Source organism: Sinocyclocheilus grahami, unplaced genomic scaffold (genome assembly GCF_001515645.1).
Source record: "Sinocyclocheilus grahami isolate Dianchi unplaced genomic scaffold, SAMN03320097.WGS_v1.1 scaffold161.1, whole genome shotgun sequence".
NCBI classification, from domain to species: domain Eukaryota; kingdom Metazoa; phylum Chordata; class Actinopteri; order Cypriniformes; family Cyprinidae; genus Sinocyclocheilus; species Sinocyclocheilus grahami.
The window spans coordinates 1,175,748-1,201,195 of record NW_015505340.1 but is presented as its reverse complement, the minus strand read 5'-3'; the positions used below and the strand labels follow the sequence as shown (position 1 = coordinate 1,201,195).

Genomic DNA, 25,448 nt, shown 5'->3' with positions numbered 1-25,448 from the left:
TAAAATATTTATGAGGAGAAAAGTTGTGCTTGTATAGAAGAGACCAGGTGAGAAAGACCTGCTTATGGAATTTAGATAATTTAGCTGGTATTTTTTCAACATTATAATTACAAAGCAATACAAAATTAAATCCACCAAATTTGGAGAAAATATATTGTGGAATAAAGTTCCAGACTGAGGTTGGATTTTTGAGAAAGTGTTTGGCCCAATTAATTTTAAGAGTATTATTAAATGTGCAAAAATCTAACATATTGAGACCACCATTTTCATAAGTATTCAAAACAACAGATCTCTTGATATAATGTATGCCATTTTTCCATATGAAATTAAATAACATTTTGTCAATATTTTTAAGAATGTTGTTATCAACATGGAGAGACTGAGCAGCATATGATAATCTGGAGATTCCCTCCCCTTTGGCAAGTAATATTCTTCCCCTCAGAGACAAGTCTCTCTGCAGCCATAAATTAAATTTTCTTTGTGTTTTCTCAATAATTGGGGAACAATTGAATACACATCTATTATTTAGATTTTTACATATAGAGATACCTAAATAAGATATCTTATCTTTAATTGGAATATTATTAATTGTAGAAAGGATGCACTCTTTAATTGAAAGTAGTTCACATTTAGACAAATTTAAAAAAAGACCAGAAGCTTTAGAAAATCTTTCAACAGTGCAGATTGCAATAAGGACCCAAGAGGCATCTCTTAAAAAAAAGAGCAGTGTCATCTGCTAGTTGGCTGATCTTTATTTCTCTTTCTGCAATGAGAATCCCTTTCAAGGTACTTTTATTAATATAGTGTGAGAAAATCTGGGAGGCAAGGAGGAAAATATAGGGTGAGATAGGGCATCCTTGCCTGATGCCCCTCTGAAGGGTGAATCTGGGTGACAAACCAAAACTAAATTTCAGTGAGCAATTACTATCAGCATAAAGTGTCCTGATGGCATTATAAAAAAATCACCAAAACCAAATTTTCGAAGGCAACGGAAAATAAAAGTATGCTCTACGGTGTCAAATGCCTCGTAGAAGTCTAAAAATAAAATAAAACTTTCCTCTGAAATCAAATCAGATTAGTCAAGGATGTCTAAAATTAATCTGATGTTATTAGAAATGTGCCTATTTTTTATAAATCCAGATTGAGATTCATCAATTAAAAAGCTCATCACTTTCTGTAATCTTTGGGCAAAAATTTGAGCTAGAATCTTGTAATCAGTGTTAAGTAAACAAATTGGACGCCAATTTTCCACAAAGTGGATCCTTTTTGGGTTTTGGAATCAGAGTAATCACACCCTGTGTCAAGCTAGGAGGAAGAGATGTTCTCAGAATACTCTCTGCATAAACTTCTGTAAGAAATGGAGCTAAGGGTTCAGAGAAGGCCTTATAAAATTCTGCAGTAATACCATCATTCCCGGAGATTTGTTGATTTTAAGATGATTAATAGAATCAATGATTTCTTTAAGGGAAACAGGTTCATCACACCGATTTTTGTCATCTACCTCTATGGTATTCAGGTCAACTATTGAGTCTAAAAATGAGGATGTGTCATCCTCATCGAACCTAGAGGTATATAACAACTTATAAAACTTATAGCAATAATTAGAAATTGTCTTGGGGTTATCTGTTATGATACCATCAGCATTGAGTTTAGTCATGCTATTATAACTGGCATTAGATTTTTCTAACCTGAAGAAGTATGCTGAATTTTGTTCGCCTTGCTCCATCCATGTCCTCCAAGATCGCACAAAGGCGCCTTCAGCTTTACATTTGTAAATATCATCAAGCTGGTTCTGTAATTTAGAAAGCAAAGCAGTTTCAACATTTGAGAGATTTTCAGGGGGCCTCTGAGTAACAACAGCAATTTCACTAAATACTGCCTCTTCCTCAGCTTTCCTAAGCTTGGCTAGTGCACTCCCATAGCTTCTCATAAATTTACCAATATCAAATTTTAGTAACTCCCAATTAATGCTAAAAGAGCGTTCCCTTACTGCTTTTTTCCAATAATGGTTAATGAAATAATTAATTTTAAGCTTAACGGTATTATAATAGAGAGCTGTTTAACTTCCAGTATGATGGTTTAATAGAATTTAAAGTGCTTACAGAAAGCTTAATTTTTATAAAGATACCCATTCACTGCTATTCAAGTTAACCCACCTATGACGAGTGACGATTTCCGCTGCTGAGAAACCCGGAAATGTGAAAGGTCCATCTCTTAAAGGAGCCGCACGTTTGATAAAAGTGCGGATATATTAGCGAAATTTCGGCGAAAAGTTACATTGTAATGTAATAATATAGTGATGTATGAAGCATTACCTGAGCAGTTGTCAGTTTCAAACAGAGCCGCTTTCTGTTAGTCAGGACTGCTTGACCAGCGTGAGACCAAATTGAACCCAGTGTGAAATCAAACTTTAACCACCGAAAATTCAGCGGGAAAAACCCTGCTAATTGTGACAGCACTTTAATAGCGTTTCCGAGGCCTTTTCTCTCAAGTTCAACCAAATGAAAGGTTTTAATATGATTATTTGTAAATATAAATCACACAGAGAAAAATATTTTTAAAAGTATTATGTGGTTTATTTCAAAACTATTTTATTTACAATGGTCATTTAATAAATATGACTTATTAGCCTACTTAATATAGTGAGCTAGACCAACACCATGCCAGGGAAAGAGTAAACCAAGTTCTTAATCAAGCTGTTATAAAAGTCAAGTTTATCAACCAATAAATTTTAGGGTACTGTAAATGAATGAGCATATTTAACATTGTCATTTAAAAACTGGGAAAAATTAACAAAACAAAACAAAACAAAAAAAATAAAGTGTGAAGCTAGACAAACATATTATCCATTTAAAATAAAATGCAGTACTGAGAATTAATTATCAAACCTTGCTCTGTAAAATATTATGAGATCCATACATTATCCATTAATATGTTTATTTAACATGTATTTATAGAGGCAAGCATCTTTTGCCTATAATAAACTCCTCCCTATAATGCCCTCCTTGCATCTCAGCTGGCTATGTATTCACTAATGCCATTCTAGAGAACACTTTCAGACTACCATGTGATAGAAAAATCTCTTTACATTAAAAAAAAAATCTCTAACTCAATTTTCAAATCTGTGAATAATACAATCCTGATTTTATTACTGAACAACGTAAGCCTTAGTAAACAGTACTCTAATTGGATATGAGGTTCCTACATTCCTACAACAGACATGGGCAAAATAGGGAAAATGGTTTGATAAAAAGCTGCTGAAAAGGAGTTCAAAGAGCTCAGAGAGGGAATGAACATTTAAGAAGAGTGTAAGAAACGATTAAAGGCGTTGTAGGCAGACTCCAGGTCAAACAACATCTGGCGAACCTGGGAGTCATCCAGCTCATCAGATGCAGACATGCTGCTTAGTGTGGTTAACCTGTGAGGAAGAACAAAACAGTAAGCATTGTTTTCAAAGTGCAAGGAAACTGAATTTGTTTTTCAGCCAGATTGATTTAGCTTTGATTTTAGATTTTGGCAGATGAGCTAACAGCTTAAAGGGATAGTTCACCCAAAAATGAAAATTAGTCCATAAATTACTCACCCTCAAGTCATCCTAGGTGTATATGACTTTCTTCTTTCAGACGAATCCAGTCAGGGTTATATAAAAAATGGTCTTTGACCTTACAAGCTGTTTAATGGCAGTCAGCGGGTGTTGCAGTTTATCAGTCCCAAAAAGTGAAATAAAGCGCATCCATCCATAATAAAAAAGTGCCTGACACGGATCCGGGGGGTGAACAAAGGCGTCCTGTAGCAAATCGATGTGATTTTGTAAGAAAAATATCCATATTCAAAACGTAATAATCACTTTAATGTAGCTTGCACCAACAGTTGTAGACGGAAGCAGCTCCGGGCGGATGACGTATGAGGTCAGTGTTGCGCATTGCCCGGTGAGTCTCGTGAAAACCAACGTTTGTTAACAGGAGCAAAGGAAGCAAAGTTTCCTTACTTTAGCAAGTCTCCTCTTGGCTTACATCGAAATCCTCTGACATTCTACTTTACAAATCCTCGTTTTGTACTTCTAATTCATGACCATTGTTTTGTTTTGATCTCTCCCCTGCGCTTCCGCATTCATCACTTCTGAGCAGAGCATGCGCAACCCCGACGTCCTACGTCATCCGCCCAGAGCTGCTTCCGTGTATGCAAGCTAGATTAAAGTGATTATTACGTTTTAAATATGGTTATTTTACTTACAAAAATGCATCGATTCACTACAGGAGGACTTTGTTCACCCCCCGGAGCCGTGTGAGACACTTTTTTTTTTATTAAGGATGCTTTTTATTTAACTTATTTTGGACTGATGCATGCAACACCCGCTGAGTGCCATTAAGCAGCTTGAAAGATCAAAGACCATTTTAAATATAACTCTGCCTGGATTCTTCTGAAAGAAGAAAGTCATATACACCTAGGATGCATTGAGGGTGAGTAATTTATGAGCTAATTTTCATTTTTGGGTGAACTAACACTTTAAATTTAAATTCTTAAAAGGGTCCTATTATGCTTTTTCACTTTTTGAATTTTAGCCAGTGTGTATGTTTGGGCATAAAAAAGATCTAGAAAGTTACAAATCTCAAAGTCCACTCCAAAGGGAGATATTTCGCCCTTTTCAAGAACTACGACAAACGGCTCGTTTGGACTACAGCGTTTGTTTTCCGGGCTTGTGATATCACAAAGCGGCTCATTGGAATATCATTACAAATAATTCCCGCCTACGGAGATTCGAATGGTTGGGGGGTGGGGAGGGGCGAGGTTGTGGTTAGAATGCTTGGTTGAATTAGTGCATCAGAGAAAACGAAGAAGAAGAGCTGCTGCAGAGTTAGTGCATCAGAGAAAACTAAGAAGAGCTGCAGTGCTGTAGCTTCAAATTTTCGGCATGTCTAGAACAATTCTTACAACACAACGTAGCTGGGCCGAACGGCGCCGCCGGTGTGCCTACACTCATAGAAAATAAAGTATTTGAATTTTAAAGACGTGGCACGTCGCGACACTGCGCTTCTCGTCCGGTGTGCGATCGCCTGAAACACTGTTTTTTTCACCTCCGTGCACAAACGTCTTTGTTTGGGCTTCCGAAAGCGGATGATGTCAGGAAACAGTGGTTGCAATTTATTTTTTATCTCTGTTCCTGAGCATTACAACCCCAATTTGCTATTGTGTGCTGCGCATTTTACTGAGAACAGTTTCCACAACACCAGGGAGTAAAGTGCCGGATTCGCCCAAAAGTTTTTGTTGAAAGACGGAGCAAGGGGCGTGGCAGTACTGAAACACTGTCTAAGCTGTTTGCCAATCACAACGCATTGGGACAGCTAACCAATCACAACACATTTTGTTTTTTCGGAAGGTGGACCTTCATCAAAGCCGGAACTAATCGAGCCGTTTGTGCCAGGCTGGGGAGAAAGGTATTGTAATAATGTAAATTATGTGAAAAAGAATGCGTTTTTCGAACCACCAAGCATGAGAGCATGTTCTAGTACACCCCCAAAACAAAATCAAGACTTTGTAAAAGAGCATAATAGGACCCCTTTAAGGACTAAATGTGATTTACAAAAATTACCCCAGTCTTCAGTGTCACAAAATACTTCAGAAACCATTCTAATATGCTGATTTGGTGCTTAACAAACATTTCTTATTATAATCAATGTTGAAAACATTTGCGCTGCTTATTATTTTTGTGAACATGATACTTTTTTCCAAGATTTTCTGATAAATAGAAACATAAAAAACATTTATTTGAAATAGTAATGTTTTCTAACATTATAAATGTCTTTACTGTCACTTTTGATTAATTCAATCCATCCTTGCTAAATAAAAGCATTTACAACTTCTTCAGACAGCAAAGTTTTGAATTGTAGTGTATTTCTGCAGTGAAACTAGGCTTACCAGAGGCTGACTTTGTCTTTGGCCTCTGAATCTGGAGGCATGTTGCTCATTCTATTCATGGTCTCCATGAGCTCTCTCAGGTCAGGCTGGATCTATAAAACAATTTTCTCAGTTAATTAGTCATTCAAATCTTAAGCTCAAGAAGACTTAAACTGTCTCCAAATAACATTACGTTAATCTAATTAAGCTGATGAAATAAGTCTATGAAATGAGTACCTCATCCATAGCACGAATCTCAAGTCGAAGCTTGTCCATCACTGTGATAAAGAGCTACATGAGAGAAAATAAAGATTAAAAAGGTTATATGTGCAGATTTTGCCAGTTCTTATGATTGCTAAGTGTTTATTTTAGCAGGGGCTCAATGCACCACATACTCTATTGTGGAGCCCTGTGAAAAACTGCATATAGCATTATTTCTTCTAGTCTGATTAAATAAATCTACTTAATGGAACTGTTGGAATAAGAAGGTATCCTCGGTGCTCAATCGATAAAAACTGGGGCGTTCTGGCATTAACTCAAGAAGCTATTCATTCTAGGCTACATAAAATCACTATATGAAGAGTTCAAGATACATACAGAAACTATGTCTGCAATGCAGCGATTCAGGTTGCCCTTGTCATCCTTAATGGTGATTGGTCGATCCTCTTTGATCCTCTCCATAGCTAGTGGACAGTCCAGCTGTCAGAAACAAACAGTGGAAAAAATATTAAGAAACTTAAACATACTGAATCACATGTAAAAACATACACACACACACACACACATATATAAATATACATGTATACACGTGTGTGTGTGTGTGTGTGTGTGTGTCCAATGTGCTGGACTAATAAATTTCTTTCTTTATAAATTACTTAAAGGTACAAAAAAATTAAAATAGAATAATTTAGTTACTTATAAGCAAAATAAGCTATACCCTGTATTTCCGACAAAAGTCATCAATGGAGCCCACATCTGACCCCTGGACTTGTTTGAAAGCAGCCTTGTACTGGACAAGCAATCTTGAGCAAGCTCCTGTGTATCTGCAAAAACAAAGCAAATATTTATTATATATGAATAGACATAAATAAAGGTGTGGTCACATTGGCAACATTTTATGGGCAAAAAAGGTCCATTGTCTATTGTGAATAGAACAGTGATGTATGAAGCATAGTTCACACAGAAGTGACTTTCAAACAAAGCAGCTTCCTGCTGATCAATGCATAAAATTTGTGTGACCAATGTTGGGAAATCTTTGCGCAGAAATATTTTGCACTCATGTGACATTTCTAATCATGTAGATTGCTATTAAAAATTCTGTATTTGACTAACAAACAAATTGCAAATGTGACTACAACACCTTAATTCACAATATTTTGCGCAAACAAATAAAGTAACTAACTCGTTTGGAGTCACACAGTCTTTAATGTAAGCTTTTTCCAGTGCCTGGAGTGTTTTGACCACAGCAAACAACTCTGCCATGTTGTCATACCTTTCAAGACAAAAGAAAAGGACATTACATGCAGCCCAATCACATAATCACCATTATGCATCATCTTTATCATGACATCAATCAATAAGACAAATAAATAAGGAAAACAAAATAGCCCTGGCTGAACAATATGGTTAACCCCTTAACTGTGACTCGCATTTTTGAACATAGACGTGAAAGTGCACGATCCAAACTTACATTTTTATAATTCATGAACGAAAACATTTTGTAACATGATATTGATGTACCATTTTCATGGTAATGCAATGTTTGATTTTAAAATGGGTTTCAAAGGATGAATTTTGAGATTTAAAGTTTTCAATTGATATATAATCTCTGATGATTTCTAAAGTGTGATAGAGAAAAAGGCAACAAAGAAGACTTTTATTTATTATTTTTTTTACAAAGGTCAGAACTCCTGTTATGATGTAGATTTTTGAGGTGCACTCGTCAAAAATTAATCTATTACTTTACCTACATAATTTTTAACAAAAACATTGGTAAATTATCTATTTAGGAGTCTTAGACCTTTCCTACGATATATAGTTTGTCATGATTAGATTAGGATTTAATTGTAATATAGTGAATTAAACTTAGGCGTCCCAGAGAGGGGACGGGTGACGGTTAAAGTCTTAACTTACTTTTCTCTTTCTCTGGCATTTTTGTACAATTTCACTTCCTATAACAGACAAAGCACATAATTTAAAGATGATTTTGACAGATAAGTCCATTATTACAAATGATGTGCACAATATAACATTATTACCTCATACAGTTCTGGCTTGTTGGCAGGTGCTGGTTAAGTTAAAGCAGAAAGGCAAAACAGATATCAAATCTGATATGAGACTAGTAGAAATATAAGCAAGAGTAAAAGAAGAATGAGATGCTTTGCTATTTTTAGAGGCTCGTGATAAAGCAGGTTCTCTCACTCACTTCCTCCCATCACTCCAGAGGCAGGTATTCCATGAAACATGATGAACTACAAGATCATTAAAGCGACAATCAGATTATCATCAATCATCAGCCACGGGTCAGCGCATGAGATACACAGTGGCTGCATATCAAAACTGACTGATCTGATCTCATTATGTTAAGGTTACTCATTAGATTTTAGACGAACTAACTGACACAATGTATAGTGAATCCTAACTGGAGCATATAATACAACAGCTAATTTTGTTTAGTTTATTTCCTGACAAATACACTGCGACGTCAGCTCAGCTAGCTAGCTAAGATATTGCTTTCATTCCGCTGTAAGGGTACAAGAAACGTTGACGTCTCATTAATTCACACCTTATATATGTCTATAACGTTAATGTGGTTTTGAGATGACATATTATTCAAATACTAACAGCGTTTTTAGCTAAAACGCACCAGGAAAAAGTCCTTTCACTCACCCTTATATTGACGTCGCCGGATGATTTCGTAGCATCCTGCTTTCTTCTTCTTCTTTGGTGTTTTATTGGCGGTTGGCAAACCAGCTTATAGGTGCATTACCGCCACCGACTGGACTGGAGTGTGGATCAAAATGTATGCAATATATATAATGGGGAGTAACATCCTGTTTTCGCCACTGTCCCGACTTATTCTTCATTACAAAAATTGTTTATGCAAAGAATATACTATTTAATCTGAACTAAAGAAATAAGAATCATTATTTATTCAATTTCACATTCGAAGAAGACGGTAACATTTATGCTCGCGTTTCGTGGTGAGGGTTGCCAAGTCCAAGTCTAGTGTATTTCTACACTAGACAATATCGCACTTTATTCACTCAGTTATGTAATATATAACTACATTACAGTATAATAACTGTATTAAATAGTATATTATACATCATCGTAAGGCAACCACCTTCCTTTTTATAACCAGTGCAATTAATCGAACAGAACTGATATGTCGGTCATTCACAAGAATACTTGGCAACCCGAGATTGCCTGTGAATACGCGCGCGGGAATGACCAGACAGCTAGAGTGAACAGAGAAGCTCGAGAATCTGGCGTTGTGGCTTTGTTTGTTCTGAGACTGTGAGTCTGTCACGCGTATAAACCTGGCCTGGTTATTTGAGCGTGTGAGAGGTTTGTAAACCGGATGAAATCCGCTAAGAAGAACACTAAACTGAAACCTGCAGTATCGTCTAAAGAAGAAGAGTGCGGAATATGGCTCGACACAAAAGAGTTAAAAGAAAAGAAACTCTAATTAAATATATTATACTAAATCTAACTTTTTTCAAGTGTATTGAAAATATTTTTTTCTTTTGTCTTCGTAAGAAAACATTAGCACTACAGGTCTAATGAAGTGATTTCAGATATGTTTTACATTTTTTCAGAAACAACTGACCCGTCCAATATCCAAATTATTGAAGCCACTTGCGAGATCAGGGGAATACAGTGTGGCAGTGGCACTGTGCTTCACTCAGACCAAACTCAACATGCCTGTCACTAGACAAAGCACAATATCACATTTCTTTTCACCCAAATCCAGAGCTGTTTCATACTGTAACTGTGTACCTTTAATAGTACTTAATATATATATATATATATATACACACACATATATGTATATAACTATGTAACTGAATAAATATTACTTAATGTATATAACTATGTATGTGTTTACTGTATATATATATAATTTGAGGTACCATTGTAGTTTTTATTAATAGTATGCGTTTATTAATGGTAATTAATAGTATGAATGAGTTTTTATTTTTTTATTTAAATTTTTTGTTAACATTTTAGTCATTTTATTCTAATTTTTATCAGTTATTTTTATATTAGTGTTTTTAAATATGCCTAAATAGTATATATATATACACACACACACACCTTTAATTTGATGATAAACTGTTAAAGCTTATAAAAAATGGTCCTTTCCTGACTGGTATTTGTTTGGCCAGACCCTAACCCTAGTGTGGCTCATTCAGGGATGTCCAGCTTCATGCACACAGAGGCATGCACCGGGGCCAAACGGAGACATGATGTGTCTTTGGAGCCATCTATAGAGTCAACCAGTCAAACATCTGAGGTGTACCAGCAGAACTGTGATTTTGAAGGACTGTCAGTCAAGGACAAAAAAGAACAGTGTTTCCTCCATTTAATATGCGGAGATGAGCCAGAGGAAGAAGAACCACCTGAAAAAAAGAGACATGTTGCCCATTATACAGAAAATGTGTTAGAGACACAAGAATATTGGAATAAAGAAGCATCAAATGCATATCCAAATCAGACTATTCCTGAAACTGAGACTTTCTTTCATGAGGAGTCCCTGCAGCACTGTGATCTGATGGTCTGGAAGCCCTCTGAAGATGCACATAAGAATTTCCGTAAGTCTCCAGGTCCTAAACACACGGACAAACGTGATTTAAGAGATCAGAAGGCCTCACTTAAGGGGTCTATCTTAACCTCTAGGCCTGTCAATGAAAACCACAAAAGATCGAATGCTTCTGTGATTACTAATAAAAATCAGGAGCATTCTTGGTGCAAAAATAAGGCATCGCCCATGAAACGGATGGGAAAAGAGAATAGCTGGCCCACATCACCTATTCAAAATGCTCCAACATCCCCTTTTAAACGCCATCTAATTTCTAGTCCAGCTAAGTGCAGGTTAAAGGAGAAATACACTTTCCCCCCTAAAAAATCAGGTAAGGAACTTGCAAACGCAGAGATGGCTGGAGAAACTCTTGCTGTGTTGTTCACTCAGGACTCGGAGGGCTTCTGTGTGATTGCTCATCGTGACCAGCACTTAAGAAGCCCACTAAAAGACCAGAGCAATTGATCTGTGGGCAAAGATTACAGGAATAGTCCACCTGCCACTTCTCTAGAAAAAGAGGAGGAGGAATCAGATCTAGAGCCAGAGATGCTTTTCACCCAAGACTCCGAGGGAAACATGGTCATCAAGCATTAGCCAGAACAGCCATCTGTGGTCAAATCATTTGAAGTGTTTCGAATTGATTTTATTTTTCAAGCACTTGAATTTTTTTTATGTAGATTTGTATATGTGATACATTATAGAAACAAAAGTATTTAAAAAAAAAATTGGTACAAAAACAAATAAACCCCCCAAAACAATGTGTGTTGTGTAATATTTGATAAAGATTTCCTGTTTGCCAGCAGATGGCACCTTTTACTCTCTCAGTTTGGTGAACTATTTAAGCTGTGCTTTTAGAATCGGTGTATATTTTAAAGTAGGACATGGTGTGCCTGTGTCACATTAAACATTTATACAAGTTGTTCATTTGAGTTTAAGCTCTATCATTTTAAATGAGTTTATGTTTTGTATTGCTTTAAATGAGCAGCATGGAGCAAGGTGAATATTTCACATTCTGTTCTCGTTTGCCAAGTTGATGTTTCCCCATTGCTGCTCTGTTTAAATTTGCTGTCAGGGACAGAATCTATGAGTTTCATTAAAGAGCCATGTGCTGACAAATTCAATCATTTTTCACGCATTTATAATTAATGGTAACGACTCTCAAATATGATGATCCCCTTGCAGGGGACTCCCTTCCTAAAATATAAAGGCACATTTCACTATAAAAACCCATTTATACTGTGTGAGAAAAATATTAAATAACGACAAAATTAAATAACCATTTTTAAAGTGAATTAAATCTTTTATATTATCCTTGTACAAAGCAAAGTTGAACATTTATAATACATTTTGTAAAAAAAAACAAAAAACCTTTTTTGTTCTTTTTGAAAACCCTTGCTCTAGAACAACTGAACCTTATAAAGCTTAATCAGAAGATGGTAAAAAAGCTAATAGAATACAAATAACAGTGTAGTGAGTTCACAATGACTTTATTTGATTAAATTGATCTGGTAACATGAAAATACTTTGGTAAAGTACAATTTAAGGCGTGTGATTTAATACATTGTACATGTTCTACTGTTTAAACATCATGCTTAAGTGTGCATTACATTGTTAGTTAAATGTAGACTGTTTACTGACCAAGCAAATGTAACACAATTCCCTTTTAAGGACTGAAGAATGCTACATATTAACACATGTTGGCATACATTCAAAATGAGCTGAAGTGTTCAAGACCTTCCTGTTGAAGAAACATTTAAAGCATTGAAATTTACAAGCAGATGTAAAGGTGTGAGTGCAAAGTGGAGTGAGTGCAAACAATTTTGGACATGAAGTTGGATATTTATTAGTTGGGATGTGGCTTTTAATGATGAGACCTTTTTTGTAATCAGGCTCTCAAAAAGTATATAACAATTTGGATATAGATTTATCGGCCAACATATCGGTTATCGGCTTTCAAAAATAAAGAATAATCGGTTATCGTATCGGCCAAAATTTTCATATCGGTGCATCCCTAATTAGCTGTATTTACTTAATGTTATAACACAGCACATGTCATTACTACCCTGATGGTGTTGATTGACATGTGGTGGCCGTCAATGCAAAGTTTCAGAAATGAGCGGTCTTGAGATTATAAATGAAATATAAAGCAATATTTGAACTATATTAAAATAATATACAATCATATAAAAAAATACCCCCAAAGGCACTCATTCAGTTACAGAACAAAGACCAGTTGTCACACTCCTAGAATAAAAAGCGGTTTGATTGTAAAATGTCCATTGATTTTTCTCCTCTGCTCATGATTGCACATATTCTGCGTCCAAAGCCTGAAGATACAAGTTTACCTTGCCAAATAAACATGTTTTTTTTGCAGAAGAAAATATTATGATCTAAAAGTAAATCTGTAGTAAATGTCAAATGTTACTGCACAAAACACAAAGGGCTGGTTTCCCTATAAAAACAAGTTATAGCTAAATATAGTCATAATATATTAAAAATATTCTATCTTTTTTATTATGTTACTACACTAATGTATTTAACATGAGAATTTAGGACATCAACACAAAGTATTTTATGCTATCAAAAAGACATAGACAAAAAAATGTAAATAAATAAATATGGGAAAAAATTATCAAAATGTAATTGTTGATTTATTACTTAAACTTAGTACTTTGAGTTGCTGACTGAAAAATTCCCATATTCACACATAATGGTGTCATCCTGTGTAATGTTTTTTAATGTATAATTATTTATGTATTTTTATTGCTGCTAAAATTAAGGGGGAAAATATCCAACAGAGATTTGTTCAAAGGTTTCATAACTTCTGTGGGGAAATAACACTTGTTTGTCCATATTTTGCACTTTACACCTTTTGCACCTTAAACTACAACTCTCACAACCACAATGTATGAATTCTTCCGTCTCCGCTAACAGTGTGATACAGTGAAAGTGCATGAAGAATTCTGGGTAGGAGGAAAGAGATGACGAGCTGGAAAAGGAATCAACCAGCGATCTTTGTGGGCTCTGTCACCAGGCTGGAGCCGTCCCAAACCGTTTTAAACTGCTCTGGGATTGGAAACTCCCTCTGTTGAATATACAAGAATATATTAGTCAAATAATGTATAAACAATGTCTCAAAATTTAAGGCTGATGTCAGATTTTCCCTCACATTTGAATATAAAGCAGGTCAAACCTCTGGAATGGAACACTTGTTATTTTGGTACCATAACATAATGTATCAAGAAAGTTATTTGTTGAAATGAAAGGTTATGGTAGTTCTGTTTGTAGATATTTTCAGTGTAAATAAACTCACATAATCATCTTCTCCCTCAGGAACAAGGACGTTCATCTCAGAGCTCTTGGCACTGACAATCTCACAGTCAAGTGAATCCTTGCTCAAGTAGACATGGCACCCCTCGGTCTTGTTAATGGAAATAATAGGAACTTTCCCCATTACCTGAAAGGCCAAAAACAAGTTATGTGTTGTTCACAGGCAACGAAATATAGTCCAAAGTCCAAAAACTACAATCAGCTTAAAATAATTTGCATTTCTGAGCCATGAGTTCCTACTTGGTGAAAACGGGCTACAAAAGTCTCTTATGCTCAACATTTTTTTTTATAAAAACAGCTGTGCTGCTTAGTGTTTTCAGGATATACTTTGATATATAAAGTTGAAAAGAACAGCATTAATTTGAAACAGAACATTTTTGTAACAAATATTTTACGGTCACTAATGATCAATTTAATGCATCCTTGCTGATAAATTTTTTTTTTTTTAAATTTCTTTAAAAAAAAAAATCTTGCTGATTCAAAACTTTAGAATGGTTCTGTATGTGGTTGACGAATTCAACAATATTATGTAGCAACGTCTTAGTAATTCTTGCTATAACAGCACATAGCAGCTACAAAATTGAAGCTTGAAGCATGACTCTGTAATTTGTGTATGTTAACGTCTCTTCAGTATCAACAGATGCATACCAAACCGCTATTCAGCATTCATATTCTTTATTGATTCTGGCAGTTATGACCATAATTCATGCACATACATTATGCTAACACGTTCTCTTTTACAATAACAACCCTGAGTGCAGATCACTCACAGAAAAAAACACTTCAGCCTGCAACTTGTTATGCACAAACATTTACGTCTAACCTGAAGTTGAATGTCTCTGGAGTTGATGATCTCAACGATGCCAACCACATTGTCAAACACGAGTCCGAGCTTCTTACAATTATCTGTGAGGAGAGAGACAGACATTGGTCAGGCGTGGTGTGCGGTGCAACGATAAAGGAGAAGATAACGTTACTGAATAAGAGCAGCTGGTGTTGTGAGGAGCTCCTCTTACCCACTATGATGGAGTTGACTTTGCCTTTGATCTGGAGTGTGGAGTTGCTACAGCTAAAGACATAAACCACCTGTCTGAGCTCGGTCTCCTCTATCACCAGGCCATGAGACTGCTCCTGATGCTCCTACAGGCCAAATACACACAACAGATCCACTAAACACATGCTGTAGTCATGGTAAATCAATAGAATGTCAATACATGTGCAGGGTTCAGTCTCCTAGTTTACAAGTATATGGCGAGTGTTATATTAATACATTTCTTTCTACATTCATCCAACCCACTTATATATATTTAAAAAATAGTGAAGCACTTTATTATTATTTATAGATGCCCAATTGCAGTCAATAACAATGGAGACTGTTGAAAAGTACATAAAAGAATGCAAGCTGTTATCAAGACCAAAGGAGGCCATACAAAATATGATTTATATATATATATATATATATATATATATATACATATATATAAAAAATCAATACTTTATCATTGTTTAATACAACAAATTGTTTTTTATTTGCTTTCTGTTAATTCACTAGTTGTTTTGTATTACTTCCTTTAGTTCACTAGTTGTACTGCTTAATGCGTATATAAACAAGATATTAACTAAATGGCTTTGGATAATGATAATGATTTGAAAATATCAAGATCATTGCATTGTGGGATAGATTATTTTTTGCAAAAGTATTTAAGTATTTGGGTAACTGTAGCAGAGCCATTACGTGTAGCATGGTGTAACACTGAACACAGTCAGACACATGTAGGTTGATGGGCACCTACCACCCTCCACTTCTTTCCTTCCAGCTCCAGCACGGGGGAATGTTTCTTGGCAGGTGCACAGGCAGATGAGCTGGGGTTCTGACATTTGGCTGGAGATCCCTGGTATGTCCTCCCTCCCTGAGAGTGCAAGTTAGGGTTCTTATGGGTCTTCTGCTTGTCAGACACATGCTTTAAACCTGGAGGCAGAACACATCACCTGATGTCAGTTTTGATGGCAGTATAGTATCTTGTAGTCTGGCGGTGTTCTCCTGTCCACCTTTAGTGATGGCCTCTCCCTGATTGAGCTGTGCAAACAGAGCTGAGTGCTGGGCTGCGGTGTCGTCAGATTTAGGGCTGTTATCCATGAACACTGGAGGAGGACCTGGTGGTGGAGGAGGAGGAGGGGGAGGAGGAGGAGGGCAAGTACCATCAGAAGGAGCACCGAACAGCGAGGGAGGGGCTACAGGACCCTGTGGAGTACATCAGAGTTAGTCCAGGAGAAGCTGGAAACTTATATGCTCATTCCAGAATGGGGAAAAACATTAAAAACAAAACTAAAAACACAATATTCATGTCACAGAATTCACAGTATAGCTGTAAATTCACAGCCTCAAATAACACTTTTTTATTGTAAAATGGTTACTAAATTTAAATGTATTTTCACCCCATGTTGATGAATTCACTGCAATGGGCGTCCTACTCCAGTAGGTGGTGTATGAGGCAATGGATTACAGTAAATCTGTAGCGTTGCTGCTGACCTGAATGGAGGGTATGAAGTTCCAAAAAGGTGACCTCCATAAAATCAAATTTTTTTTAGTTAAATGTTTATTGCAGATAGATAGATAGATAGATAGATAAAGTATGTGTGTTCAACTCTATCCACACATATTATAAAATTGTAAAAGTTCTACAAAATTCTATGATAAAAATGTCAAGATATGCAGTGAAATGTCTTTTTAGAAACAAGCCTTGCTACATGGTTTGTGCTAAGAAAACAATACTCAATGTGTGTTTCCATGATTTTCTCTAATAATCAGATCCTGATTTTCGAAATAATTTCATATCAGTCCATGTGTTTCTAGCACAACTGGAATAATCTTATTTAACAACATTTAAAGTAAAAGAACAGATCAGTGTGGCACAGTTGGCTATTGTGTGACCCTGACGGCACACTTATGCCTGTTTTATATTGTCAGCACAGCTGCCATTGACAGTTGCACACGGTTCCCACTTCAACACTTAAACTGGCTTAAACAACTGTTGCACACTCATCTTTTCCTGTCTTGTACAAACACACACACTTCTAATCCCAGTAATTGTGCTGATGTTCAGCATAGGTTAAACAGTTGGGCAACCCGACCTCTGACCCTAAAGGTCGATGCCTTGTGAAGAGGTGAAAAGGCAAAGGTACTTAAACTGTTAGAGGAAGTTGGAAAACATGGCAGACAAATACATAGTGATGCGGGAGTTTGATTGTGTCTGATGCGTGAGGATATACAGAAGTAAATGAAGTCAAAGGAGAAGTATAATGTGGAATACATGAGAAGCGAGGTTGAATTACGAGGAGTGTGTATGAGAGCAGGTGTGTAAGCCAGAGACACACTAGGCTTTTGTTGGGGTCATTTCTATGGTAAACCCCCCCATGCAAAAAGACCCAGATGACCACCTGTCCACACCATACAGTCCTCCACACATACTCAGAGCCCTCATGGCAGGAGGGACAGCTGACACACAGTCAGTGAGGGCTCTCAGGTTTCTGTTTGACACACACTATTTCACCCCGTGACAGACAAGATTTAACATCCCAAAAACTCCCAGAACTACTTAAGGGGATAACTGTGTATTCTTTCAAAGGCATAATAGTGGTATGAGTCTGTTGTATGAAAGTAAAAAAAACTTTCAAAAACTCTGTAACCGGACACATTGCTGCATATTATCAGTCAAGTAAAAGTCAGTAAAAAAAAAAAAAACTATTTACATACACTACCGTTCAAAGGTTTGGGGTTGGTACGATTTTTTTTATGTTTCTAAAAGAAGTCTCTTATGCTCAACAAGGCATCAAAACTACAGTAAAAACAGTAATATTGTGAACTATGATTACACGTTAAAATAACTGTTTTCTATTTTAATATATTTTAAAATGTAATTTATTCCTGTGATGGCAATGTAGAAAACAGCTGTGCTGCTTGATATTTTTGTGGAAGCCATGATACATGTTTTAAAGATTCTTCTTCGATGAATATAAAGTTAATAAGAACAGCATTTATTTGAAACATCTTTTATAACACTATAAATGTATTTTCTGCCACTATTGATCAATTGAATGCATCCTAGCTGAACAAAAGTCTTAATTTATTTCTAAACTTTTGAACAATAGTGTGCATAGATTAAATTCATAGAATAAACTCTATTCATAGATTAAACTCAAATCAGTTAATCACAACATTATAATGTACACTATAAAATAATGAATATTCATTTTGAAATTTGCTAAAGATTACATTTAACAGTGTTATTAAATTATTAGTGTTTTTAAACCCTGTAAACACTGACATGGTCGTGCTTTAACTGGGCGTTATTTGTACTGTTTTTTTGTGGCTCTGATAGGATGTGTATAAGTATTAATGTATTGTATGTGCTAGTTGTCTTATGTTTTTATGTCCATCTATGATTATGATTACCTGCCAAGGGACTGCGGATGAAAACTACCCTTCGGCTAAATTCGTTACAATGCGTGAAATGGAAACATTTATGTTATAATTGTACATGGTCCCTTTTCAAATAAATTTTAATAATAATAATAATAATAAAGATTAACTTTAAGTGAGTGTTAGATGAAAGAAACAGTTATCTAAATGTAAAATTATAGGGGAAATTATCATGAACAAGTAAATATGCAATATCGACTGATATACTGATAAATTAAAAATTCTCAAACTCTGGTAAGGTAATAAGCAGTATGGTACCAATATACTGTGCATCCCTGACTGGAAGAAAATAAATTTCAAAGGCAGCCATGCCTGAATATAACTATACTATTTATCTAGATAGATGTACACAGTATAGCTGTTAATCATCTGAAATTAATCTGCATTTAACCAGCCTCTGTATGACCAAAAATGGAAAATATCCATGTACAGCTCTTCTGTACAGCAGTTTAAATTCTTTTCCTAATTTAAAACGGAAACACAATATCGAGCATTGAAAATGTTTACGTCTTTGAGAAAATGACAAATGTCCTTCTTAAAGGTGGGGTATGCGATTTTTCAAAAACGCTTTAGAAAACTGATTCGGGCCGACTAGCAAAACAAACTTGTAGCCAATCAGCAGTAAGGGGCGTGTCTACTCATGATGTGGAGGAGAGAGCATTCAGTGCACAGGACGGACATTAGCCGAGCCGAGCGACAGAAAGATAGAGATGGCGGAGAAAAAACAAAAGAGGAAAACGTCTGCGGAACAAAAGAAGGCTTAAGGCAATAAGGCAAGAAGTAGGACCCGTGTAAATATTGGATCAGCTTTCCAGCGCTGGAGAGAACTCAAAGAGTGGAAGGCGTGCGATCAGACACCGAGGTTGCTTTGTTTCTTCTCGATAGGTGAGTAACACAGTGTCTGCGCCGCAACAGCTAAAGTCTGTCTAGTACACTGGACGCGACAAAGCGACCGTTGAAAATCATTCGAAATTTGTGTCAGTATGTCATGAATACTGGGGCAGAGCTATCAAAATAGGGGCGAGACCCTTTTGGGGTAGGGGAGTGTTTGTTTGGGTGTTTTCAAATGTCAACATTGGCTACCAGAAATTGCTTACCCCACCTTTAATGTAGAGTTTTGATTACCAACAACTGTACTAATTCTATGTCTGGCAAAGAATATTCACATCATACTTCCTGAATACAAACAAGTTGAGGTCAGCCTGAAGTCATTTTCCAATTAAAAGTCTCACTCACAGTTTTGCTCCAGGCGAGTCCAGTGGTGTGGTGCTCCTTGATGTAGGTCTGAAGTTCAGTCCAAATGTTCAGATAGGAACGCACCCACTCAACATGACGGGGGTCTCTGGGGTCAGTGGAGACAAAAAAAAGTTCAAGTGTTTGTTCAAGTGAACAAATAAATGTTCATGTACAACATAATAGTGAGGGAAATTGATGTGTTAAACAAAAAGTACCAAAGTACAGTAGAATCATAGTATAATTTGAAGATCCTTGGCGTAGCAAATATAAATACCATTATACATGGTTATGGTAATCATTATCACAATACCTTGTAAGGGACATTTCACATTAACATATCAAACTGACCTGATATGAACTAAATAAACAAAAAACAATGCACTAACGTGTCTTTGTAATCTTTCAGGACTCTGTTTGTGTAGAACATTGCAGCATCGTTCATCTCCTTCACATACGGCCCTGGTTTCTGACACTGTATGACAGAGCAAGAAAACAAAGGGTCAAAAGAATGTCAAAGAAGCTTACTTATTAATATAAATAATAAGCACAGAAAAAAGATCAATTTCCAGTAAAGCACTAATACTGAGACTCTGAACCTTTGATGTAAACAGCAGCGGTAGTTTAAAGCAAAAAATGATAGAGTCCAGATCTGTCTTAGTCCAAATTCACATTGCAGAGATTAGATACAGCCAGCCACAGTAAAGACATCAGAGGAGTTTACATAATAGAAAACAAATATAAATTCAAACATAAATTTGGTGGTCCTCTCACCAATGACTCAGATGGTTTGTGTGAGGTCGGCCTGTTGTCACAATCAAAGAAAATATGCACAATGGATGGATTTGATATTGTTTGAAGTGTATTTGGTGGACTTTTATCTGAATGTGCAACCTTAACATTAAGCCACTCAAATGCAAAAGATGCATGAGCCAAACCAGGTATTTTCTGGATCGGTTATAACAGAATTATGTTTGTATACAGGAAGTTAGTGACTGACTAGAATGCACCACACTGTCCATGGGAAGTGTGAGACAGAGAGAAGTGCTCACCACGGCCACCCAGCCCAGAGCGGGGATGCTTTCGCTCACGGCAGACAGGTGGTTGAACAGACTGCTGCCACGGTTCTTCTCCCGGAAATACTGGACCTCCTGGATCTGGTCGGAGAGGGGTCTGAGGAGGTCAGCCATCTCTGTCTGATTGGGAATAACAGCGGGAAAGTCATCAATTAAAAGTTAAGATTCCTTTGTGGAACATCAAACAGCAAATCTCATCAAACAGTCAGAGTTACGCATAAAACAGACCAAATTCATTAAAAAAAGGTACTTCCAGTTAGGATTTTTTAAGTTGTATGAGCAATACTAATAGTGATAATTGTCATGCAGGCTCTACTAATAAACTACTTAAATACAGTAATTTGGCATTTCAGTCATTTCATTTGAAACTTCCATTCATAAAATATCTATCCCTTACTTTTATAATTCAATCAACTTAGTCTAATAATTCAATTAACTCAATTAACATATCTTTCAAACATGAACAAAAGAAGTTTTATGCTGAATACCACTGTGGAGTATTCATTTTCTTCTATTAAAGACTGTGAAAAGATTTCTTTTGTTTTGTTTTGACATATTTCCTATTGAAATAGGAAGTTTGGGCAGCACATATCCAGTTTTGTTATTGTTGACTAAAACTAAAATGCAACTGTACCTGTAGATTTTAAATGTGTACATCTGTTAAAAGTCAACTGTGTCAATATTAAAGACTATTAGCATACAGTGTATTTTAAAACTAAAAAACATGGAGAAAAAGCTACTCCACAGCAACTCCAATTTTGATTTCATTGGACCTTTTAAAGGGATACACCAAAAATGAAAATCCCCATGTCGTTCCAAAGCCCTAAAAGCTTCGTTCGTATTCGGAACACAATTTAAGATATTTTGGATGAAAACTGGGAGGCTTGTGACTGTCCGATTGACTGCCAAGTAATTGACATTGTCAAGGTCCAGAAAAGTATGAAAGACATCGTCAGAATAGTCCATCTGCCATCAGTGCTTTAACCGTAATGTTATGAAGCGGCGAGAATATTTTTTGTACGCGAAGAAAACAAAAATAACGACTTTATTCAACAATTCATCTCCTCTGTGTCACAAGCCTCCCGGTTTTCATCCAAAATATCTTAAATTGTGTTCCGATTATGAACGCAGCTTTTAGGGGTTTGCAACGACATGGGGGTAAGTGATTAATAACAAAATTTTTTCCCTTTAAGCAAGCACAGAGCCTGAGGCACCCAAACGGACTTTTAATACTGGGACCATTTTTTCCAATGAAACGTCCAGCGAGCTTCACCTCCCTCCCACTCCGCATTCCAGCCCGTGATGGGGAGATCCCCCTCGCCTTGTAAGGCCCTGTCCTGTACTGATGTTTATAGTTTACCTCTGAACAAGGGGGAGAAGGAGCTCACTGTTTCCTTTGTTAAATGAACGTTTTTGTATTTATGCTTGTGTTCAAGCAGTTGCCATGTCCACCATTTCAGTCCATTTCATAAGAATTTGGTGGGAGAATGAGGACGACTGACTTCTCTGGACTAAAAATACTACTTCTTGTTTTCAGTCAGGCTCATCAGCTCAGACTGACCTTCATGTGCAAATCAGAAGAAATCACAGAATTGACCTGACTTCAACCTCATCAAATAAGTGAGAGATAAACAAACAAGACAGACGGTGTGTATTTAGACAGTATATGTTGGTACAATGCGTGTTTATTCATTACACATTTTGTGGCTGAATGTGACTCATCAATTGTTTTTGGTGTCAACAAGGTTGAAATGTGGAGGGTTGTGGATTGAGTTTGTGTTTGTGTAAGTGTGACATAAAGTGATAAAAAGCGAGGGGGAGCAAAAGAGAAAGAGCAAAAGCGTATTTACATAAATTCCTCCCATAACAACATGCGCATGATTTTCATTTCTGTGAACAAAGGCACCTCTTTCATCCATACTTGGACATTACAACCCTTGTTGAGACACTGTCCGAAGTGCAAGTACCTTTCCAGCATCATTCTGAACTTCCCTTTCCATCATGCTCAGCCGAGGAGAGGGACAGAAATAGCCTGCCTATCTCTGAGCTATGAATGGAGCCAGAGCTAAGAGCTTTCTTGGCAGATTATGAATTATACGGTAAGAAAATAGAGGATTGCTTCACATTTAAAATTTACACTAAGCTTATCCTATTTTTGAGACTATATATATAGAATAGAATAGAATAAAATAAAATAAAAAACTCTAGATATTCTGTATAATTGGACATATATTAGCTGTATAAGTCTGGAAGGTATAATTTACTTTACTCAAAATAACCAGGAATTAAGATGTGAATATATATCCCTTGAACAGACAGAAAAGATCCACAATAAATGTTAAATAATTTTTTTTTTTAAATCAACTAAAATGTATCTAAATAACATAAAATAAAATATAAAATTTTTGGGGTGCCGTCAGAATGAGAGTCTAAACAGCTGATAAAAAACATCACTATAACCTCATGCAGTGAAAAGCTGCTGGTTTGTAATAAACATAATCATCAAGACATTTTAACTTTAAACTATTGCCTCTGGCTAAAATAAGAGTCCTCTATCCATAATATTGCTTTCTCCAGAGCAAACGTGGTCTCATCTGAATCAGAAAAAATATGCACAGATCAAGCATTGTTTACGAGCAAAAACACTCCATAACAGTTTTAAACAAAAATGTTATGGATATTGATGATAGTGGATAACACTATCATCAATGGAAAGCATTATTATGGATGATGGACTTTATTTTGCATTTTAGCCAGAAGTGACATTTTAATGTTAAAACGCTTAAATTATTGTTTTTGTTCTGTTGAGACTACACAGACAGAGTCATATGGGTCATTTGCTGAAGAGACTCTAAACTAAACATTGTTATAATGGTGCTTAACATATGACAAACTCTGTAGTGTGGGATAAGAAATCATTCTAATATGCTGATTTGCTGCTCAAGAAACTTTTCTTTTTATAATCAATGTTGAAAACAGTGCTGGTTAATATTTTTGTGTTAACCATGGTACTTATTTATTATATAGTACTATTTAAATAGATATAGTAAATAATAATAATAATATTATTATGTTCTAATAATAAATAATATAATAATTTCCAGATATTTGAATACATTAAAATAAAAGGCAATTATTTATTTTTGAAAATGACAAGTTGTCTTTAATTACATTAAACTTACTATTTTACACTCTATAAATGGGTTTGTATATAATGAAAATATGCAGCTGCCTTTATATTTTAGGAAGAGCATCCTTAGGGGATCATCATCTCTGGAGGTTGTTGGCGTTAAAAACTTTGAAAACCCCCAAAAAGACCACATCCACACAGACCTACAGAACAAGTTCCCACAAACATTTAGCGCAGACAGTCTCTTTTTTCACTGAGCGAAAGATCCCGCATGCACACACATATTCAAAGAGCCATTTCTCATCTCTTATTAGACCAAAAGGGAAATGTTTCCTCTCTTGAGTTGAACTTGAGGAGAATTCCAGTGCTAACAAAGAGGACACATACATCCCTCTCCCACTTTCTTTCTGCTCTTTTTCACCCCTTCCCTCTCTGTCTTCTCATAATATTACATTCCATCACTAGAATGAGCCACTGTGCCTCTGTGTACACTAAGTACATTGTCCAGTGCCTCATTTCTCAAGCAGCTCTTTAGTTACCAATCGGTAGCGACTGGCCATGAAATGTAATCCATATAGACCATTATGTACTGTCAGCCAGAAAGAAGCCCCAACATTTCAGTTACTGTTTGCAGGCTGTCAACTCAAAAAGTACCTTGCGTTAGGACAGATGGGACAGAAGCACTCACTGACAAATGATTGATGGTAAGGGCTCCTATGGAGCAAATGCACCAATATTCAATTCTGATGAAGATAGTGATCAGGACATTTTAGTTAAATGATTATATTATAAAATTCTAAAATTATTGTCTATAATTTGATGAGAATTTGTTTAGTTCATGTTGAACTCTTTGACTTGATGTTGGCAAATCTGAAAACAGTGTGATGTCGTTGAGATCTCTTCAAAAGTATTTCTCAGACAAAAATTCTAAGCAGCAGAAAATTTAAGCAAATTTGCTCTCCATTTAATCTAATTGCATCCAAAGGAGAACTACTGAAATATTAAAGAGTGACCTTTAAGATACACTTTCAACACAAATACAAGTTTCAGTATTTGAAAGGAACTAATACCTTAAAGGGGTCATAAGATGCAATTTCAAAATTTCCTTTCTCTTTGGAGTGTTACAAGCTGTTCGTGCATAGATAAGATCCCTAAAGTTGCAAAGACTAAAGTCTCAAATCCAAAGAGATATTCTTTATAAAAGTTAACACTTGTCCACGCCCTCCTAAAACGGCTCGTTCTAACACGCCCCCACATGTCTACGTCACTGTGTGGGAGGATTTGCATAACGCCGCCCAAATGTTCACGCAAAGAAAGAAGGTGTAACTTTTATTCTCGCTGTAGTATTGTTGCCGCCGCCGCCATGTCATGAAGGTCCTGTGTGTTTCGTTGTGAAAGCGAAACTACTTTGTTTGGTCTTGCAAAAGAAGATGATATCCGCTTCGTCATGCCTAGAGCTGAGCCGTGCTGGTTGCTGAGGAAATACATCAACTTTGCGCT

At 36.1% G+C, this 25,448-nt stretch overlaps 2 protein-coding genes and 1 pseudogene across 4 annotated transcripts in view; 1 reads left to right on the top strand and 2 right to left on the bottom strand.

Moving 5' to 3' along the window:
• Nucleotides 1-3,119: 3,119 nt before the first annotated feature.
• On the bottom strand, nucleotides 3,120-8,845 carry LOC107592928 (vacuolar protein sorting-associated protein 28 homolog). 3 transcript variants are annotated; one of them, XM_016282513.1, is made up of 10 exons: nucleotides 8,785-8,845; nucleotides 8,321-8,366; nucleotides 8,154-8,182; nucleotides 8,029-8,066; nucleotides 7,298-7,387; nucleotides 6,833-6,938; nucleotides 6,493-6,594; nucleotides 6,133-6,186; nucleotides 5,917-6,008; nucleotides 3,120-3,418 (listed from the first exon to the last, which is right to left on the bottom strand). In XM_016282513.1, the coding sequence occupies exons 2-10, from the start codon at nucleotides 8,358-8,360 to the stop codon at nucleotides 3,298-3,300; spliced, it is 672 nt and encodes a 223-aa protein (XP_016137999.1). In that variant the 5' UTR covers nucleotides 8,361-8,366; nucleotides 8,785-8,845; the 3' UTR covers nucleotides 3,120-3,297. The 3 variants fall into 3 exon arrangements, with proteins under 3 accessions (XP_016137999.1, XP_016138001.1, XP_016137998.1); XM_016282515.1 differs by having other exon boundaries at nucleotides 8,154-8,233; nucleotides 8,785-8,803; XM_016282512.1 differs by lacking the exon at nucleotides 8,785-8,845 and adding an exon at nucleotides 8,681-8,751.
• Nucleotides 8,846-9,432: 587 nt separating this feature from the next.
• Nucleotides 9,433-11,164, top strand: LOC107592971 (uncharacterized; annotated as a pseudogene).
• A 1,555-nt stretch (nucleotides 11,165-12,719) lies between these two features.
• The window catches only part of LOC107592921 (adenylyl cyclase-associated protein 2-like), a 20,652-nt gene continuing 7,923 nt past the window's right edge, over nucleotides 12,720-25,448 (bottom strand). Inside the window, exons 4-12 of the mRNA XM_016282502.1 lie at nucleotides 20,795-20,938; nucleotides 20,132-20,217; nucleotides 19,746-19,851; nucleotides 16,079-16,271; nucleotides 15,823-15,998; nucleotides 15,046-15,169; nucleotides 14,853-14,935; nucleotides 14,013-14,156; nucleotides 12,720-13,784 (exon numbers count right to left, since the gene is read on the bottom strand). Coding sequence (XP_016137988.1) covers nucleotides 13,701-13,784; nucleotides 14,013-14,156; nucleotides 14,853-14,935; nucleotides 15,046-15,169; nucleotides 15,823-15,998; nucleotides 16,079-16,271; nucleotides 19,746-19,851; nucleotides 20,132-20,217; nucleotides 20,795-20,938 — 1,140 coding nt within the window. The 3' untranslated portion in view covers nucleotides 12,720-13,700. The remainder of the gene's footprint in view (nucleotides 13,785-14,012; nucleotides 14,157-14,852; nucleotides 14,936-15,045; nucleotides 15,170-15,822; nucleotides 15,999-16,078; nucleotides 16,272-19,745; nucleotides 19,852-20,131; nucleotides 20,218-20,794; nucleotides 20,939-25,448) is intronic.